The 17192-nt window shown below is 37.8% G+C and overlaps 1 protein-coding gene across 11 annotated transcripts in view; it reads right to left on the bottom strand.

Moving 5' to 3' along the window:
- Nucleotides 1–16569, bottom strand: part of tmcc1a (transmembrane and coiled-coil domain family 1a) — a 44670-nt gene extending 28101 nt beyond the window's left edge. The window contains exons 1-5 of one of the 11 annotated variants that reach the window (XM_044113119.1): nucleotides 16448–16569; nucleotides 15789–15818; nucleotides 15647–15692; nucleotides 8004–8053; nucleotides 6663–7566 (exon numbers count right to left, since the gene is read on the bottom strand). In XM_044113119.1, the coding sequence (XP_043969054.1) occupies nucleotides 6663–7325 (663 nt within the window). In that variant the 5' untranslated portion in view covers nucleotides 7326–7566; nucleotides 8004–8053; nucleotides 15647–15692; nucleotides 15789–15818; nucleotides 16448–16569. Of the gene's footprint in view, nucleotides 1–2364; nucleotides 2849–6662; nucleotides 7567–8003; nucleotides 8054–12931; nucleotides 13099–15646; nucleotides 15819–16447 lie in introns of those variants that run through there. The other 10 variants (XM_044113111.1, XM_044113135.1, XM_044113095.1 and 7 more) reach the window with 10 other exon arrangements.
- Between the last annotated feature and the right edge of the window lie 623 nt (nucleotides 16570–17192).

The raw sequence follows: 17192 nt of genomic DNA, 5'->3' as shown, positions 1-17192 counted from the left end.
TACCAACCCCCTTCTTTTCCAATAATTCCCCCGTCTCCACATTTTTGTAAAAAACAAGTTGCAGACAGGCCTGAAGAACACTATGATTACCAAAGACAAATGCTCTTGAAGTTTTTCAGGCAGAAAAATATTTTTATTAGCGTGAAAGGTATAGCCTCAAGGATTGGCTTCAGTTTAGCTCATATCCCAACAGAGCTTTTTCCATTTTACAGCTTAGACTCCTCTTATAAAATCCCAACTAGAAAAATTCCTATATCACTTTGAAGTCTTGCACCTTAATACACTTCATTTTGGAATTTATGTTGTAAATTAATATTATTTGTGTGCTACTGTGTTGAACATTTATGGAGGATACCAAATTAGGCATCACTGTCAACCATGGTATTATTTACCTGCAAATGTAGCCACAAATCTTAAAATCCGTAACTGATATGACAGCTGCTGCAGGAAGCAAAAACCAGATCTTCAACATTTGCATGAGAAAGCACTTAACACAAATGCAGATTTTTCTAACGTAGTTTTATTTGGAAGGCCAGAAGTAGACATAATTAATATGACCACTAAACCACTTTGTCCTTAACTTACTGGAGGAAACACAAACATGAAACCTGTAACTAATCATGCTACAACTCATTAGACTTGACCAAAAGCTGTGAAAGAAAATCTGTTTTCCACATTAGCAGGAGCAGCAAATAAATAAGTGTGACAGCTGGATGATTAAAAATCTGTAAGGGTTTGCGTTGATGTTTTTTTCTCTAAACTATCAGATTTTGTTCCCCTGAACAAGTAATGACATGTTTGAATATAGTTGAACGGAAAAGATACATAAAACTCATGTAAAATTAAGCTTCTTATTTATATAACTAGATAAAGTCTAGCAAGAGGAACAAGGCAACATAATTTACACAATCTAGTTTATGGTTATATGATCCATGTTGTAGACAGGAAAGAAGCCAGGCATGTGGTACCTCACTGATCATTAACATTCACAGTTTGTTTTCATTACAGCTCTAATTTATATCATCTTCCAAAAGTATTTATACCCCTTGGAATTTTTCCACAATTTATCAAGTTACAACCATAAACAAAGTACAAGAATAGCAAGAAAATAAAGTAATTGATGAAAGAAGTCATATTTGCACAAACAAAACATGTACATGAAGATGACCCGATCAGATCAGACACGAACAAAACTTTTCAGCCTCCATGTAAAATTAACACACCACCCTCGCAGTGAACCATGGTGGTGGAAGCATTATGCAGCGGAGGGTGGACTAAATACAAACACCTGACACATTTCTCTCATTTCTACTCGCAACAAAGAAACACCTTATACTTTTTTCAACTACTATCTAAAGCTCTATTATGGGTCTGTCAAATAAAACCCAAAACTGTTCATTGAAGTTGGTGGTTGTAACATGAGAAAAATGTGGAAAACATCAACAGGGTATAAATACATTTGTAAGGGACTGTATTTTGTGTCTATGAGGATGCTCTTGGTTATTACTAAAATGGACTAATTTTAGTCCATTTTAGTAAAATGGACTAAAGCACTCCCAGAGCACTCCCATCTCTTCCTTGTTGGATTCAATATTAAATGCTCTTTTACTTGGTTTAGTAAGTCTGCCAGTAGATCAGATTAATTTTTACTATTTAAAAGCAAAATCAGAAGTATATATATATATATATATATATAGGTCGGGAGGATGTGGCTAGTCAGCTAAATAATCAGAGCAAAACCTAGTTGTTATAAATAACAGACTAAGTTCAAGAACCAGAACATCAGGCTCTTAAAAATAATATCATTGGTACTTAACACAACCTATTCACTCTCTTTATCCACATCACCACCAGGGGACAATCGTAAAACAGACTTTAACAGCCTGCTATCAAGATCGAGTCATAAATGCTCTCTAATCAAAAATAATCACATATATGCGTATAGTTAAAGCCTATCCCTTGGAGAGACCTTGGATCGATTGCAAAGACAGGCACACTTACAGCATTAGTGCGAGTTAATGTTTATAAGAGCCTGAATAAACTCAGAAGACGAACCACTCAGTTACCATGTGCAACACACCACCCAGAAGTGGAAAGAAAATTAAAAACACACAAAACAAAGAGTGTAACTGATGCTTCTTGTGAAATACAGGTGCAAGAAGATTTCTATCTTATAATATAGATGTGGATAGTCAAGTAGTAAATCAAATTAAAACCTTAGCAAGAAGGATAAGAAGTTTCATGACAGGTGGTGAAAAGAAGAAAAAAGATTTAAAAGGATGTTACTCAGATTTCATTACAAAATAAAAAAGATTAAAAATTAATAGATGGAGATATGAGCACACATTTGCGTGCAAAGCTTACCTTAGAGTATTGTCTACGAAGACTGAAACGCTGCACCATCCTCTCTGACTGACTGACAGACAGACCCACAGCTGGAATCCCTGTTCTACTCCCCTCTGCTGATAGCCCTCCAAAGCACACACAGCCTCCAACAACACATTCCCAATTCACACACACGTGCTACAAACACACATGCTACCATCCTCTCTAAATAGCCACGGGTTCACACTGCACCCCTTCACTATGCAAACACAAGTGAGCAGAGAGGAGAGGAAACTGGGGAGAGACAAAAAAGATAAAGTGGCTAAAGACAAACAGATTTACTGTGTTTCCTCCACACTTGTATTCATAGTGAAGTGAGGTGTGTCATACTCACTCACTCACAATCACATGGCCATCAATGCACAAATGACTTTCCGTAAACACGGAGGAAAATGAGACTTTACATTCACGCATGCACACACCCCTCCACATTCTTCTCTGAAGACAGAGGCTGACGGTACCCTCAGACCCACACAGCTACAGCTCAGCTCTCACTCATCTAGGACGAGGTAAGGTTGCCTCCTGCTTCCTGTCAATGTGCCGAAGGGTGGGGTGGTGAGAAGGATGAGGTGGAGGAGGTGCCGGTAGAGGGAATGAAAAGGAGGAGGGAGAGATGGCAAAGGAGGAGGGACCAGCTGACTGCTTGTAATAGCTCTCTCCAGGGATTGAGGGAGGGGAGGGGGCAGTGAAGGGAAACCAGAGGGTCAAAGGAAGCACAGCGGGAAGAAATTAAGGAGTGGAAGCAAAGGAGAAAAAAAGAAATCGATCACTTGCTGAATATTCCTGATAAACAATTTAAAAAAAAAAAAAGCCTTGAACCATCAACCCTCACAAAGAGCAGGATGTCACACTTCCAAGGTCAACTACGCTGTTACTATGGTAACTAAAAGTAGGGTATACATCATGTTGCAATTTTAAGGGTAGCCACAGCGACAGCTTGGATTGTCCTGATGACATTGCTACGTTGCTATGCTAAGGCAGGGCTATGATGTTGGCTGGAAATGAGCGAGCGGGTTCTGATCTCCTCCACCAGAATTCAGAAACATCCATGATCCTCTACAGACTAATAACGCTCGCATGTCTGCTCTCTGTCAGGGTGAGGTCACTCACACAGGACAGGAACTTTATTTAATATAGAGCCTACATTAAAGCTGTTCCTGAATGTAAGCACCTCTACAGATGACTGAAATTTGCCAGACACAAATGGATTAAAAGGAAATCATTTTATTCTAAGAAAGTAAGGTCATTTTAATAACCAACGATGAGCTCATAGTGCAAATAGCAGCTCCATGTTACATAGAGCTGGTTAGTAGATCTGACAGCGACCTCTGGTGGCACAAAAGCCTAACTACTATTATCTGTACAGGTGCATCTTTAAAAAAATGTTACATTAATTAAAATGCTGATTATTTTTAATAATTCAGTTTAAAAAGTGTAACTTATTATTTTTGATAAGTATGGATTTCAGCTAATAAAACCCCAAAATTCAGTTTCTCAGAAGATTTGAATATTAAACAAATTATTTATAACACTGAAATGTTATGGCCTAAACAATCATAGAAAGACAGTTTTGCAGCAGACAGCATCTCCAACAAACAATCAGAATGCTATATCCAATCATATTAATGTAAAATTGAATGGAAGGAAAACATAGGATCAAGAGGATCAAGTAAAACCCATTCAAGAGTTCGGGGGACATCCATAAATGCATCCAAAACATGGGCCACAGCTGTTGCATTTCTTGAGTTTACCACCTCTGAGCCAGGGGCAAAGTCAGAAGCATCTTACAAGGGAGAAAAAGGACCACACTCAGTCTGATCACAGTGTATTTTGCACTTGATTTGGAAATCAATGTTGCAGAGTCAGAAGTAGGAGTGGAGAGGCACAGAACCAGAATTACGGTAAGTTAATGCAGCCATCTATCGGGACTCTTCAGACCACTTCTTTGCTGAAAAGCAGATAATGATTTGATTTTTCAGCAGGACCTGGCCAATGGCTACACTGTCCAAACTACAGATTCCTACTATAATATTACTTATTTGGCACACAATGTCCACCCACCTAAAATGTTTTTTTTTTTAAAACACATTCTGTATGTGAACCTTTCATTACTCTATTATTACTTTATCAAACGCGATAGAGATTAGAGAATGCATTATGTTTTAAGACATCAAAGGACTTGTTTATTAATGAAAATCCAGAGCTACTTTAATTAAATCCTGACTGGACAAATATTGAGAAGAAGCTTATAAATATTATACATATTAGAAAAAGGCTGCCAAAAGATAATTTAAAAAATTCTAATAATATTAATAAAATGCAATAAACAATATTCAAAACACCGTGAATGAAACCCTAAAGAGAGATTGCAGATGGGATAATCAGGTTTCTATGACTATTTTGTATCAATGCATGTTGGATTTCTTAAAAGCAGCTGAAAGCCTGAATATATATTTCAACCATTTTTGCAGATCTTCTCTTGTGCAGCCTTCATTCACATTTTAATAATTGTTTCTCTCCGGTTTTGCCAAGAAGAATTGATTTGTCATCAATCTCTACTGAGACAAACTGCAGAGGGATTCGATTGTAGTTTTCAAAATAGAAAAACAGCTTGAAAAATTGTTGCCACTTCAAATCACACAAAGCTATATATAGTTATAGAAAAGTTCTGATTCAGGTGGTGTGGGAAGAACAGAATGAGAACCAGATCGCTACATATGGACATTGTGTTACATAATGAATCCTACGGCTCTAGTGTAGGAGTTTACAGGGAAAACGAATTGTCTTCTTGACAAAAAACCCTTTTTTAACTGGAATATATCAAATGAATTTGTGAATGTTTACTGAATGAAGAGAGTACTTTTGCTGCAAAGAGAAATTGAGCCGGTGAGCTTCATGAACGTAAACACAGATAGGGCAGACAGATTTCTCCAAACCCATAAAAAACTGTATATTTTCCTAAGAATTACTCAACAATTTAAATCTTCGATTTTAGAAATCAAAATGCAGGCAGTAAACAGCCAGATGATAAGGCAACTGCCGGTGTGAAACATGCTATGAAAAAACTAGCTGTAAACAGATTTATAGAGTCTGAGTTGTCTGACAGACTAATTAATGTTTTGACAGCTAGTTTACTGTATCCACTAAAACTTACCTAAGTAAAATAGACTGATAATGTGGGGAGAGGTTAAACTTAAACAATCACTGCAGGGTTGGTTAAAAAAAAATCCTTCTGAAACTGTGGAGGTGATGTCTGTGGCATTACAGCAACAATGCTAATCAGAAAGGAGCAAAATTAACAATGTCTCACTATAAAACTTGCAGAATTGTAATGACAGTTTTTGTAGCGAGTTGACAGTTGCTACTGTGGTGAATTACAGGGAGACTGGGCTTGAAACAATTCCAACATGTTGTATCAGTTCAAGCTAATTTTCTCAGATAACACATTTCCTGACTTCCTCCTCTTCACTGGATAATCACATTATGAATTTTTACATCATGAACTTCAATTTAAACTGAAGATTGTACCATCCCTACTTTTCACTTAAAAATTTGGTGCTCCACATATATGACATCATTGCTCTTCAACAATTTTCGGCTACGTTCTCAGTTGCCCGTTCTTTTATGTTTTCTTTTTTTTTTGTTTCTTTTTAAACACATTTCTGGATTTCAGACATAATAAATATAACCATTATAATATGTAGGCCTGGCTTCAGCTGAAATATCAGGAAAGTTGTTAAAAATTGTATAGTCTCTAATAAATCTTAGAGTGTACCCATGTACACAACAAAATCTCAGTACTTTGACTGTTTATATTAACTTCTGAGAGTTTCTACAAATTTCCGGCTCAAGTTTGATGTAACAGTTAGGCTCTTTTGCTAACCAGAGAAAACACAAGAGTAAGAACAACAGACTTTCACCACGTCAAAAGTACGACACACTTGCCTGAACTCAAACGAAGAGTTTTAAAATGAGTTACGATGGAATAGCACAACATACATTATTATAGCTGGCTTTGACAAAACAAGAGTGACACAATTGAACCAGCTGACATTTTTCATTAATTTTGAAGCTGGTAATTTTATATATTCTCAGTATGAATGGGAATTAATTCTCAGCTAAAATAGCAGCGAGATGTTTTTGTACACAAAGCAAGGTGAACTTCAACTTTTGATTGACGATTCACTGACAAACAAAGCTGGACACTTGTGAAAGCAAATAGAGGACACACCGATCACCCGCCACTGAGGAGGTGATTAATGGCTCCTGTCACTTACTCTGTCCGTTTCCTCAGTGGACTGGTACCCAGATGACAGCACCACATCCCCGACGCCGTGCGCAGGTGCAGGGCTGCTGGGCGTGGTGTCGGTGGTGGACGAGGAGCGTGGGCGACTAACATGCTGCTGTGGGTCATGGGTGTTCCGTCGCTGCGGAGGCTGAGGGCTACTTCTTAGAAGGGGGTCCCGGTCTCCGCTCCCAGACCCTGACCCCTTGCTGCGTCGCGCCTGCAGGCTTGTCCCACGCCTAATCATGCCTGCAGCGCCTGAGCCCTGTCCAGCTGCAGAAGAAATCACAGGAGCAGACAGGCGAAGAGAGTCAGAAGTGCAGGACCCCAAAATGTCCTGAGGAGCAGAAGGAGAGGCGCCGCCTGTTGACACCACCGAGGAGGATGAGGATGAGGAGGATGATGAAGGGATGGTGGAGCGAGAGAGGGAGAGGCGTTTACGCTGATGTTGGAACAGTTGTTTCAAACCCTGACCAAGAACCCCCATGCTTTCCTTGGCGTTTTGGCTCATCTTACTCAAAGAAGGGTGTGCAGAAAGAGATGAGGCCCTCCTCAACCCTGGGCCCTGTGAGCCCTCCATCCCTCCACTACCTGCAGGATTTGAACTGGGGCCCATCTTTTCTGGGTCACTTTGACTGCTTTCCCCCTGCTGCATATAGCCCTGCTGAAACCAAACAAATAGCAAGGATATATTGCCTAACTTGACTGCTTTCGCCTCGCTCTCTATCTGTGGGACATGCTAAGGGACAATGACAGAGAAAGGAGAACAAAGGATGGCAGGACAGGAGAAGAAGAGGCGGGACTGTGATAGAGGATGGGATCAGGTCAGGCGCCTTCAGAGGGATGAATCCAAATTGGGAGCAAGCATCTTTGACTCAGGAACAAGCAGCCTTGGTCTAACACACAAAAAAGGACAAAGTCAATCAGAGGCTCAAATGTTTCCTTGATTAATTGTCATTAATTTTCCCTCAACTCAAGATCAATTTAATACAAACAACTTTAATCCTTGAGAATTAAACATTGAAATGCTTTTAAAAATGTTGGATTTAAGTAGGGACCTGGAATATGTAAAGCAGTATAAAATGTTTTAATAGAAAGAAACAGCTAAAAATATAAACAGACAACTTACATTTGAAATAAGACTAATCTGCAAGGCTTGAAGTTTAAATGTGGTACTGTTCTATGTAGCAAATCCAATGGTACTACAACATCTAATGCTAAATATCTTATCTTCCTGTACAACTAAGAATACAAACTGAGGAACTGAAGATAGCCTGAAAAAAAACGTGCAGGGAAAAGGAGCAGAAAAGGGAAAAAACTGAGAAAAACCCACCTACCATCAGCCCAGCTGTCATCCTTTTATTTTTCACTCTTCCTGGGTGCCTGAGAGAGACAAGAATAAGGAATAAAAGATGGGGAAAAAAAACATAGGAGAAAACTTTTAAAATGTCAGCAGCAACTCTAAATGTCTTCCTCACAGGAGTCATGACTAAGTAGCTTGTAAATCTCATTTTCTAACTTCAGAAACTACTACTACTAAAATTAACTTTGGTCATGTCAGCTACCAGTTCCTGCTAGCTTTTTTCATAATCCTTAATTTAGGTATAGTTTGTTCGAGACTACATAAATTTTGAACTGAGAAATACACAGAACTTCCTTAATTCTATAGATTTGTCATAACAAAACGATTTTATGGGAAGAATAATTTATCATTGAGACAAACTTTTGACAGATTGTGACAAAGTAATATGAAATCATTTATATTCAAATAAACACATTCTATCTTGACACTGATTTTAATGTAATCTGCTGTATTATTTAACTACCAATGGCTAGAAGTGAATGTCTTTATGAGCTGCCTCAATAAGCTGAAAACTGTAGTTTGTTAAACTTTCATAAGGAAGAACCATTCATGGTGGATGGGTTTTCTGAGTAAAAAAAAAATGTTAGTCATTCATTACATCACGGAATTTAAACTAGCAATGCATTCGCCTGCAGAATAATACTGCACTGACTATCTTAGTCACAGATCAGAGCATAGATCTGCAACCTACTACTATAGATGGGAAAGTGACAGAGAAGTGCGTTTCATTCTGATTCAACACTCGGCTGTTGTCTTAGAGTTGATGAGTCAAGTGATAAACCTAAGTTAATCCTGTCCCACAGCTGAAGCTGAACCTGATGTTCTGTCCCGACAGCAGGACCCAACACTCCTGCTATTGTAGTAAATCCCCTCCCTCATCCCGAGGCTGATCCCTGTGGGATTGGATGTTTCTTGATTGCCCATGGTTTTATGTCCAAACTAAATCCGCTTTCAGGAGCTTTTAGAGGACACTAGTTTTGTTATCAGACTTGGTTTACATGTATAAACATTTGCTCAGTTTAAGAAAGTCTTGGTGATCCACCTTGACAAATTGATGATGCAACTGAAAGAACACCAGATGGGTCTTGTATGACAAATGTCCTTTTCTAGACCAAACGGTGTCACCTCATGACATTCTTACAGCCTACCAGGAACTGACTAATAAGTAAAGCACAGTTGGCAACGTCATCTCAACTCCTATTCTGAATCTGAATCAGGATTTTGATATCAAAAAGTACAAGACATTGAAAATGCTGTACATTTTTAAATGCAAGAAACCAAGAACAGTTCCCAACAAACAGAGACAGGACTGGCATCCTATGAACATCAGCATGTTTCTCAAAAAAAAAACAAATCACAACACTGTCAATGGCCAATAACAAATGACCATAGGCTAATCTGGAGAAGAATCATCTTCATTCATACAAACACGTCACCATCCATAACTCTACATCTCATTCCTATCTCAATTGTGTGCTGACAAAAATGTACAAGAAAGAGAAAATGATTGCAACAGCTAAAGAGAAAATTATGGGTAGAAGATGAAAGGTCACATCACCAGCCTGGCAATACTTTGGAAATTTAAAACAGACAAAAAAAAAACAATAACTATCTATGTAAACTGATATGAAACGTTTATATCGTGATACGTTTTTTGACATTTTCAAGCTTCATCTCAATAGGTTATTACCACAGCAGCATGACAAAGCACAAGGTCTTTTCCAGTCAGTTCTCTTAAATTCATCTCTTGTTGAGGGACAAAGCTAACTAGGAATGAATGACACAACATAGAGGTCAGAGTGGCCTGGTTTCTATGACCCTTTAGAAAATATGCTGTTGGCATTTGCTGAAAATACAGCTGCTTAGCTGAAAATATGGATGCAGCCTAAACAAGCCAGAGCAGTGTTTCCAGAAGAGTCTGCAAGCTGGCATGGAATAGTCCTCTCTTTGTTTCCTGTGAGCCCCACACAGACCCATCACTGCTCTTTGTCCTGAGCCTCTTTCACTGACAGACACACATCAATAAGAGCAGAATGAGGCCAGAGAGTTCGGTCAGCTGTTTGTGTTTCAGTGCAGTGCGTGTTTGTGTCAAACCCAGAAAAGAAAACAGCAACTACAAAAAAAAAAACAAACAAACAAAAAAAAACCCTGCAACGTAATTACATAGAGTGTGTATATATGTACTTATATATGTGTGTGTTTTGTTGAGTGGCATCTATGACCAGTGGAAACTGCTGCATATCTCAGTCAGCAGCTGCAGAACAACAGTACAGCCAGGAAACAGGAACGAACAATAGTTATTGTATTAACTTGTGTGTACGTGGGGCTCAGAGGCAGATAATGGCACAGTTGTGCCAGCTGTGACAGTGAAGGAGATTACTTCAGCACGCTGCACAGACTGTGATAAGAGACACAGCTCTTTGTGTTAAATGGTGATGCAGAGTAAACGAGACAACGGAGACAGAGACGTTACAAAGTGAAAGACGCCACATGAATCAAGGCCATCGAAAGCTCCACGGCATTTTTCGTCTGGTTGTATCGGGTTTAACCCTGTCACCCAGTGAAAGTGAGGAGGCGTGCAGCAGGTAGTTTGCTCTAAATGTTAGGCACAATTTTCCCCATTGTCTGATAAAACCCACAGGGAGTTTTGGCACCTTGAAGCCAAGGTGGTGCTAAACCTTCGAGGAACAGGATAAACAAAGGAATGCGCAATGATCTCCTTTAACAAGTGTTGACGTCAAAGAAAAGTTCATAAAACATGCTTGCACATGTATCAAGCTGAAGCTGCCAAATAGTCCAAGTAGAAATTTTAAATGGCAAAACCTTTGTGTATTAGGACTTGTTGTCCTTTGTTGTCGTTTCATATTTCTTAAATATTTGGATTTTATTTATTCGTACACATTTATTGTTGGTCTAATCAAATAATTTAACTTTTCATTCTTTAGCATTAATTTGTTAATGAAGGGCAAAAACATGAAGTTTCTGCTCATGTCTGTTCTAAACTGATTTTCTGAACGGAGAGGGTCAACCACTTTTGCCAAAAGTTTTTAACTCCTAACTCTATTAAATGCTTATTTGTTGGTGGGTTTGTCTGTTTTTAATCTTGTAAAATACTTTTACATTTGTTTGCAGTGTGCCATACAAATAAAGTGTGGTGGGTTTTTCACTTTGAAATCTGTTGTGGGTTTTATGTTTGGTGAAAAAATATCCAAAACATAAATATGGAGAAAAAAAAATAAAAAATAAAAAAAAATTAAACTTACTAGCACTCCTGCACTATCAATATTTATAAGAGCTAAGCCAACAATAGGTGTGAAACGTGAGTCATTTCTAACCATGGGATCTGGCACATACTGTGAACAGTGGGAACTATTCATATTGATCTGCTGCAGCTGTAAATGGCTGAAAATATTATCTGATGCACTGAGATGTGGGTGTGTAACAGTGCAGCATATTGAATAAATCTAGACAGGTCAGAGCTGAAGCAAGTGAATGAGTAATGGTCAGATTGCAGGTTTAACATATTCTTGGAAAAGGTTTGCATTTACAGGAGAGGTCTTGTTTACAGAACACCTCTGTGGTTGTGTTCAACACCACAGCAGGTGCTCTACTGAATAATTTAGAACCTTGGAGGAATCGACACTAGTCCAGCTACAACGACAACAACACAAACTAAATTTGTCCAACTACTGAAGGGTTTGTTTTATCACCTACTAGCATGTTTGGTTTTTCAGTGATAAACAGATTATGTAAAACATGCTAGGCTCTCAGTAGTGTCTCACTTAGTGAACTGATGAGTGTTTATCAGAAGTGATCCAGCTCATATTCCAACAGGTCTGGGAGAGCATAGTTAGCTGTCAACAGACTGGAAACCACCTACACACCAGCTGAAATATCATACCACCAACAGTATTAAAAGCACACAGCCACTATGGACAATGGGGAGAGTGGTCAATGTCATGATCAATGGTGACTTGCCACAACAGATGGGGGAAACCTGCCAACCCATCAGGCCAAGAAGCATTTGACTGTTTGAAGCTCTTTATGCTTCCAGCAGGTGAGAAGAACTTTATAGAGTCAACCTGAAACCATTTGCATTTGGGTCTTCAATCAATATGGGATGTAAATGATTGTGTCCAAGTGGATTAATTCTTATTTTAAACAATTTAATTACTTCAAGTTACATACAAAATATTTGTAGTTTGACTACAATTACTCAGGCCTCTAAAGAGTCCGGTGGCAAAACTGATCAAGTGATTGAACATGTTAAAAATGAATAAATGAATAATTCTGTGACCGTAACTTCCATCTATCTATCCATCTATCATCTAACACAATTATCCTTGGAGGGCTCTGAGAGGTGCTGTTGCCTATCTCCATCAGTCTGTGGTAATAACTTAAAAATAAAATTACTCTGGCATGATTTTATTGAAAGCTTTTTGATAAACAAAATACAACAAACATCAATAGTTTTAGGGATGTTCAGATTGAAATATTTTTTTCCAGCAATATGCATCTTCTCAAATATATTGGTGGCACTTAACAAAAACAATGCAAACTTCCAAAAATGAAAAAAATTTCATGTTACAAAATTATTTCAGTGGACGGATTAGAATAGCATCTTTGTGTTTGGATGAGAAGATGTTCAAAAGATATGGAATATTTTAAATAGTACTGAACATTATCTTTCTTAAGGAAGCTGAGCCATAGCACTGGAAGAAACTAATTATCTGGCAGAAAAATTGGACATTAGAATCCTCCTCTATTATTGGTGTTTATTAAGATCTCAAATAGCCAAGAAATAAACTTTTTTTTTTAAAGAGAAGATTACATATTGCTTTGAAGTTTATGTCAATTTCACCATCGTTTTACAAAATTTAATATATTATGACTCTTACATTTAACACTGATTACCAGATATTCAACCCTGCTTTCAAGTGTAAACTCTTGTGGTGCTGAGCTGCCTTTGCCTGTTTTCTGTTGGGAGGGATCAGAGGGAGGCCAGCAGCTTGTTGCCACGAGAAACCACAGCCTTTATGAAGGAATTTCACCTTCTATCTGGAAGTGTGGGAGTAAGTTATAATGGAGACAAAAACCTGCCAGAAACAGACATGGAAAAAAGTAAGTGACCCTGCCCGTACAACTCTAAGGTTAGGACATAAACAAATATGGCCAATTTTTTTAGACATGTTGTCCAACTCTAGTATAAGAACCTTAGATAAAAATAATAGATAAAAATATTTCATGTGTGAAAAAAGGCCCTTTGTATTGTTTATTGTGATGTATCACTTACAACTCGTCCTTTAACTCCAAGGTTTAAAAGTTCATCAGTAGAAAATATTCAAGACCAGTAACAATCTCCATAGGAATAAATATCTCAGCAATGGTCACCCAAGCAAAGGAGTCATAATGTCTCGATTATAGTCTAGTCTTGGGGGAAATTTTTTACATATATACTACTGAGAACACTGAAAAACAGCTTAGATTGCTTGTGTTGGTTGTCACAAGAACATATTGTCAATCAAAAACAGCATGAACAAAGTTGACCTTACAGTCACTGCTTTGACAATAAACTTCTCTGTATACCAAGGTATTTTATAGTCAAACTTAAGACCATCTGAGCAAAAGCTGAAGCTGAACTGAAACTGGGTCAAGAAACAAAACATGTACCTCAAGTACAGCAGCAAATGTACACCAGAAGGACCAGAATAAAATTAATCAAAGTGTTACAGTGCTGCAGTCACAGTCCAAATCTAAATGAAATGTGGTGCGAGATAAAGACGGCTGTGTAGAAATAACTTCTCACAAACCACAAGGAAATGAAGCAAAAATGAAAAGACACTGGTTATTGCATATTCTCAGTAATATGGGTGGCTAATGAGGATACAGAAAATGATTACTCCCTTTCACTATGACTAAATGTTAAAGCAGAGACATCCAACCGTTTCTCAATTGGGTTCAAAAATGTCAAGATGAAAGTACTCAGACAAGGACAATATTTAAATTATTATTCTTTCCACTGAAATCCAAAATCTTATCAGTGAAAATTACATACAAACATTTATCCACTGCCTGTCCCTGTGCAAACTATTCTGGCATTGAGGTCAAAGCCCACAAAAGGCACCCGAGGCCGAACTTTGGACACCCCTGATGTAGAGCTACTAAAATAAGGGATACTTAATTTTTTTTAAATTATGTGTTCCTGAAAAGTACATCCTCTTCTAGGTCGAGAGGTTTTACGTTGTCAGGACAAAACTAAAGTCAGCGACACTTTGTCAGATTCAAAAATTATTCAACTTTAACCTCAAATGTACAAGTGAACAAAAGTTACAAAAACCTACCCCTGTTTGCTCTTTTTTAACAGAAAGTCAAGAATATAGGACATCAACAACAACTCTCCTGCTGACCATCAATCTGGGAATCAAGATCATCTGAAATAGAGTGATCTTATCAGTAATATTAAAATCAATCTTCACAAGTACAAATAGTTTTATATTTTCGTGGCTAAAAAGTTTTCAAAGTCTTATGAAACAAAGTCACAGGTAATAATTTTATGAACCATAATGAGAATAAGCACCTCATCACAATTTTCAAAATTTTACAGGTAATATTATTGCGTTAATCTTGTCAAGCATCAGCATTTGTTAAATAGACCACAACAAAACCACAACCATTAGGTGATTATTCAGTTGGTAAATGAACAAAAACTAACTTAAAAGCTGTGATAGGGATGCACAATGTAAATGAAAATATAAAGAATAAATTAAGTATGTATATTTTTTACGTGCATCGAAATCAAAATGATAAATATCACAGCTGCAGAATTTTATTCCAGCCTATACCAAGTTGTAAGTTTTTAATCTTAAATTGTTTCAACAGCATACATTTGAAAATCCTATTGAAAATCTAGTTTCGCCCTCCAACCCCCATTTCCATAAAAGCATCAAAGACATTAAAAAGTTTTGCCAATGAATAACAGTAATATCAAAGCCATTACATGAGTGATATTCCTACTGCTAATTTCATGTGATTATTCTGATCCAGTGCCAGCATCATTCTGAGAAACGCATTGTGGCTGTTCTTACGGAGCTAACCAACACTTCTAGAGGCCAAATTACACTGCAGTCCTGTCTTCTTAGCCTGTGTGTCTTCAGGATTCATCCCCACTAGAATTAAAGTGTTTTAATAAGCTGAGCACATAACTGAGGGTGAAGCAACTCCCATCTTTAGAAGCCGCAGAGTTCAATCTTGTATGCGTCATGCTCACTACCATCAACACAAAGATGCACAACACATTATGCTCCTACAAAGACCCTTAATTCTGAGTCTAGGCCCAAGAAGGGATGGAGCAATGTGAGCGCAGCAGGAACGGGAGGAGGCGGGGAGGGGCAGCGTCATCATGGTGGTCTGATCATCCAAGTGAGACGTGAATAGCTGTGCTGTGTTAGCAGTGCCCTGAAGGGGCAGCCAAGCTCTCAGCCACTTAGCAGAAACAGCCAAACAGATACTAGGATGCATCATGTCATGTTAGACTCTTCCAGGCCGCTACATCTCTGCACAGATGGAAACAAGTTATCAGAATGCATGAGTGGAGTGAAAGGGTGAAAACCAACCTTCAGTCATTGCAGAGGAGGTGACAAGCTTCCACATTTGGTGAATCTGCCCTCAACCACCAGCATGAGAAAAAGGGGAGATGAACTCTGTAATCCTCGACATCTGCCTTCCTGACTGTTTCCCTGTTTTTAGTATGCATACCTGTTTTTCTTCGACAATGACAATGAAAAGCTAAAGAAAAAAACAAAAGAAACAGCCTTCAGATACAATGAGGCTGCAGGTTCATAACTCGTTTTATAATAAATTTCTTATCAGCCTAGAAATATAAATATAAATATATAAACAAATATAGTTGGTCTTTCTATATAATACCTTACAAAATTACACAGAAAAGTATATATATAGAAAGAGGAAGAGCGAGAGAGAGAAATAATTTCTCTATAACTATAAATACGGGTACTGCTATGACAGGAGAAGACCGTTACGAAAGATAAGTCCAAAAATTCACGGTTGAGTAACGCAAAAGTACTTTCTGTTCTATATAAATAAAATTACAGAACGGTACTTAGTGTGTTTAGTGGAAACATTCAGAAAAATAAAAGTGACCAAATCCGTTAAAATATCAGCTCAGTTCAAGTCAAGTGCGTTTTCGACAGCAGTTTCTACCATACAGTTTAGAGGACTCAGGTTGACAGTCCCCTTAGTGTCATCGCACAGAGCTGCTAATACGGTAAATTATCAGCAGCGATACTCTGACAGTCAGAGGCTCAACAGGCATCACAAACACGCACAAACTGGCGGTAAGAGGAGCCTCCTAAAACAAACAGAAACACTCAACAAAAGAAATAAGAAACACTTACCATGAGTGATGAACTGTGGGAACTGACAGACGTTAAGCAAGCTACACCCCTCAGATGAGAGCGGTACAAACCACGGGCCGCCCTCCCTCCCTAAAAACATAGATCTGACGTAGAGGCGTAAGGCGTAACCAAAGATTGTATGTAGAGATGATGACTTACTCAGCACTTTTAAAACAGAGACCTACATCTCTCGTTAGATAACAGGCTAGCTTTCAGATTTACATCTGCATCTCAATCAATAACTGACTATGATCGAAAAGTTAATTTATTTTAATAAATATTATCAAAAGGTAAACGTATGTATACAGCTTCTTTATACGATAGATTTGAAGCATTTATTTCTTTGAAATGTGTTGTTCATGGCATACTGCTAATGATTTTATCTATGGAAATATCAACCGAAAAATATTGCTATGCTGTACATTGCTGACAGTAATGTATATTTTCTGTCGATCTTAATGCAGCCCAAGATGCTGTAATAGTGACCATGTATTTGTAATTATATTTATAGTTTTACAAACTGAAAAATGAGAAAAAAGGAACCAATCCAGTCTAGAATCAGAAGTATAAATGTCAGAGAACAATTTATTTCATCCATTTTTTTTTATTCTTGTGGGTAGAAATTCAGTTCAATAAAACTTTTTTAATACTTTATTTTATTTAATAATTAATCAAAAGAACTACGTAATTCAATTTTAAAAATATAGAAGAAAATGTGGACTCAGTTTTGTGAAGCTGTAGAGCT

The sequence above is a fragment of the Gambusia affinis genome, linkage group LG01 (genome assembly GCF_019740435.1).
Source record: "Gambusia affinis linkage group LG01, SWU_Gaff_1.0, whole genome shotgun sequence".
NCBI classification, from domain to species: domain Eukaryota; kingdom Metazoa; phylum Chordata; class Actinopteri; order Cyprinodontiformes; family Poeciliidae; genus Gambusia; species Gambusia affinis.
Note: the sequence above shows the minus strand (reverse complement) of the source record. Positions and strands in the feature narration are given on the sequence as shown.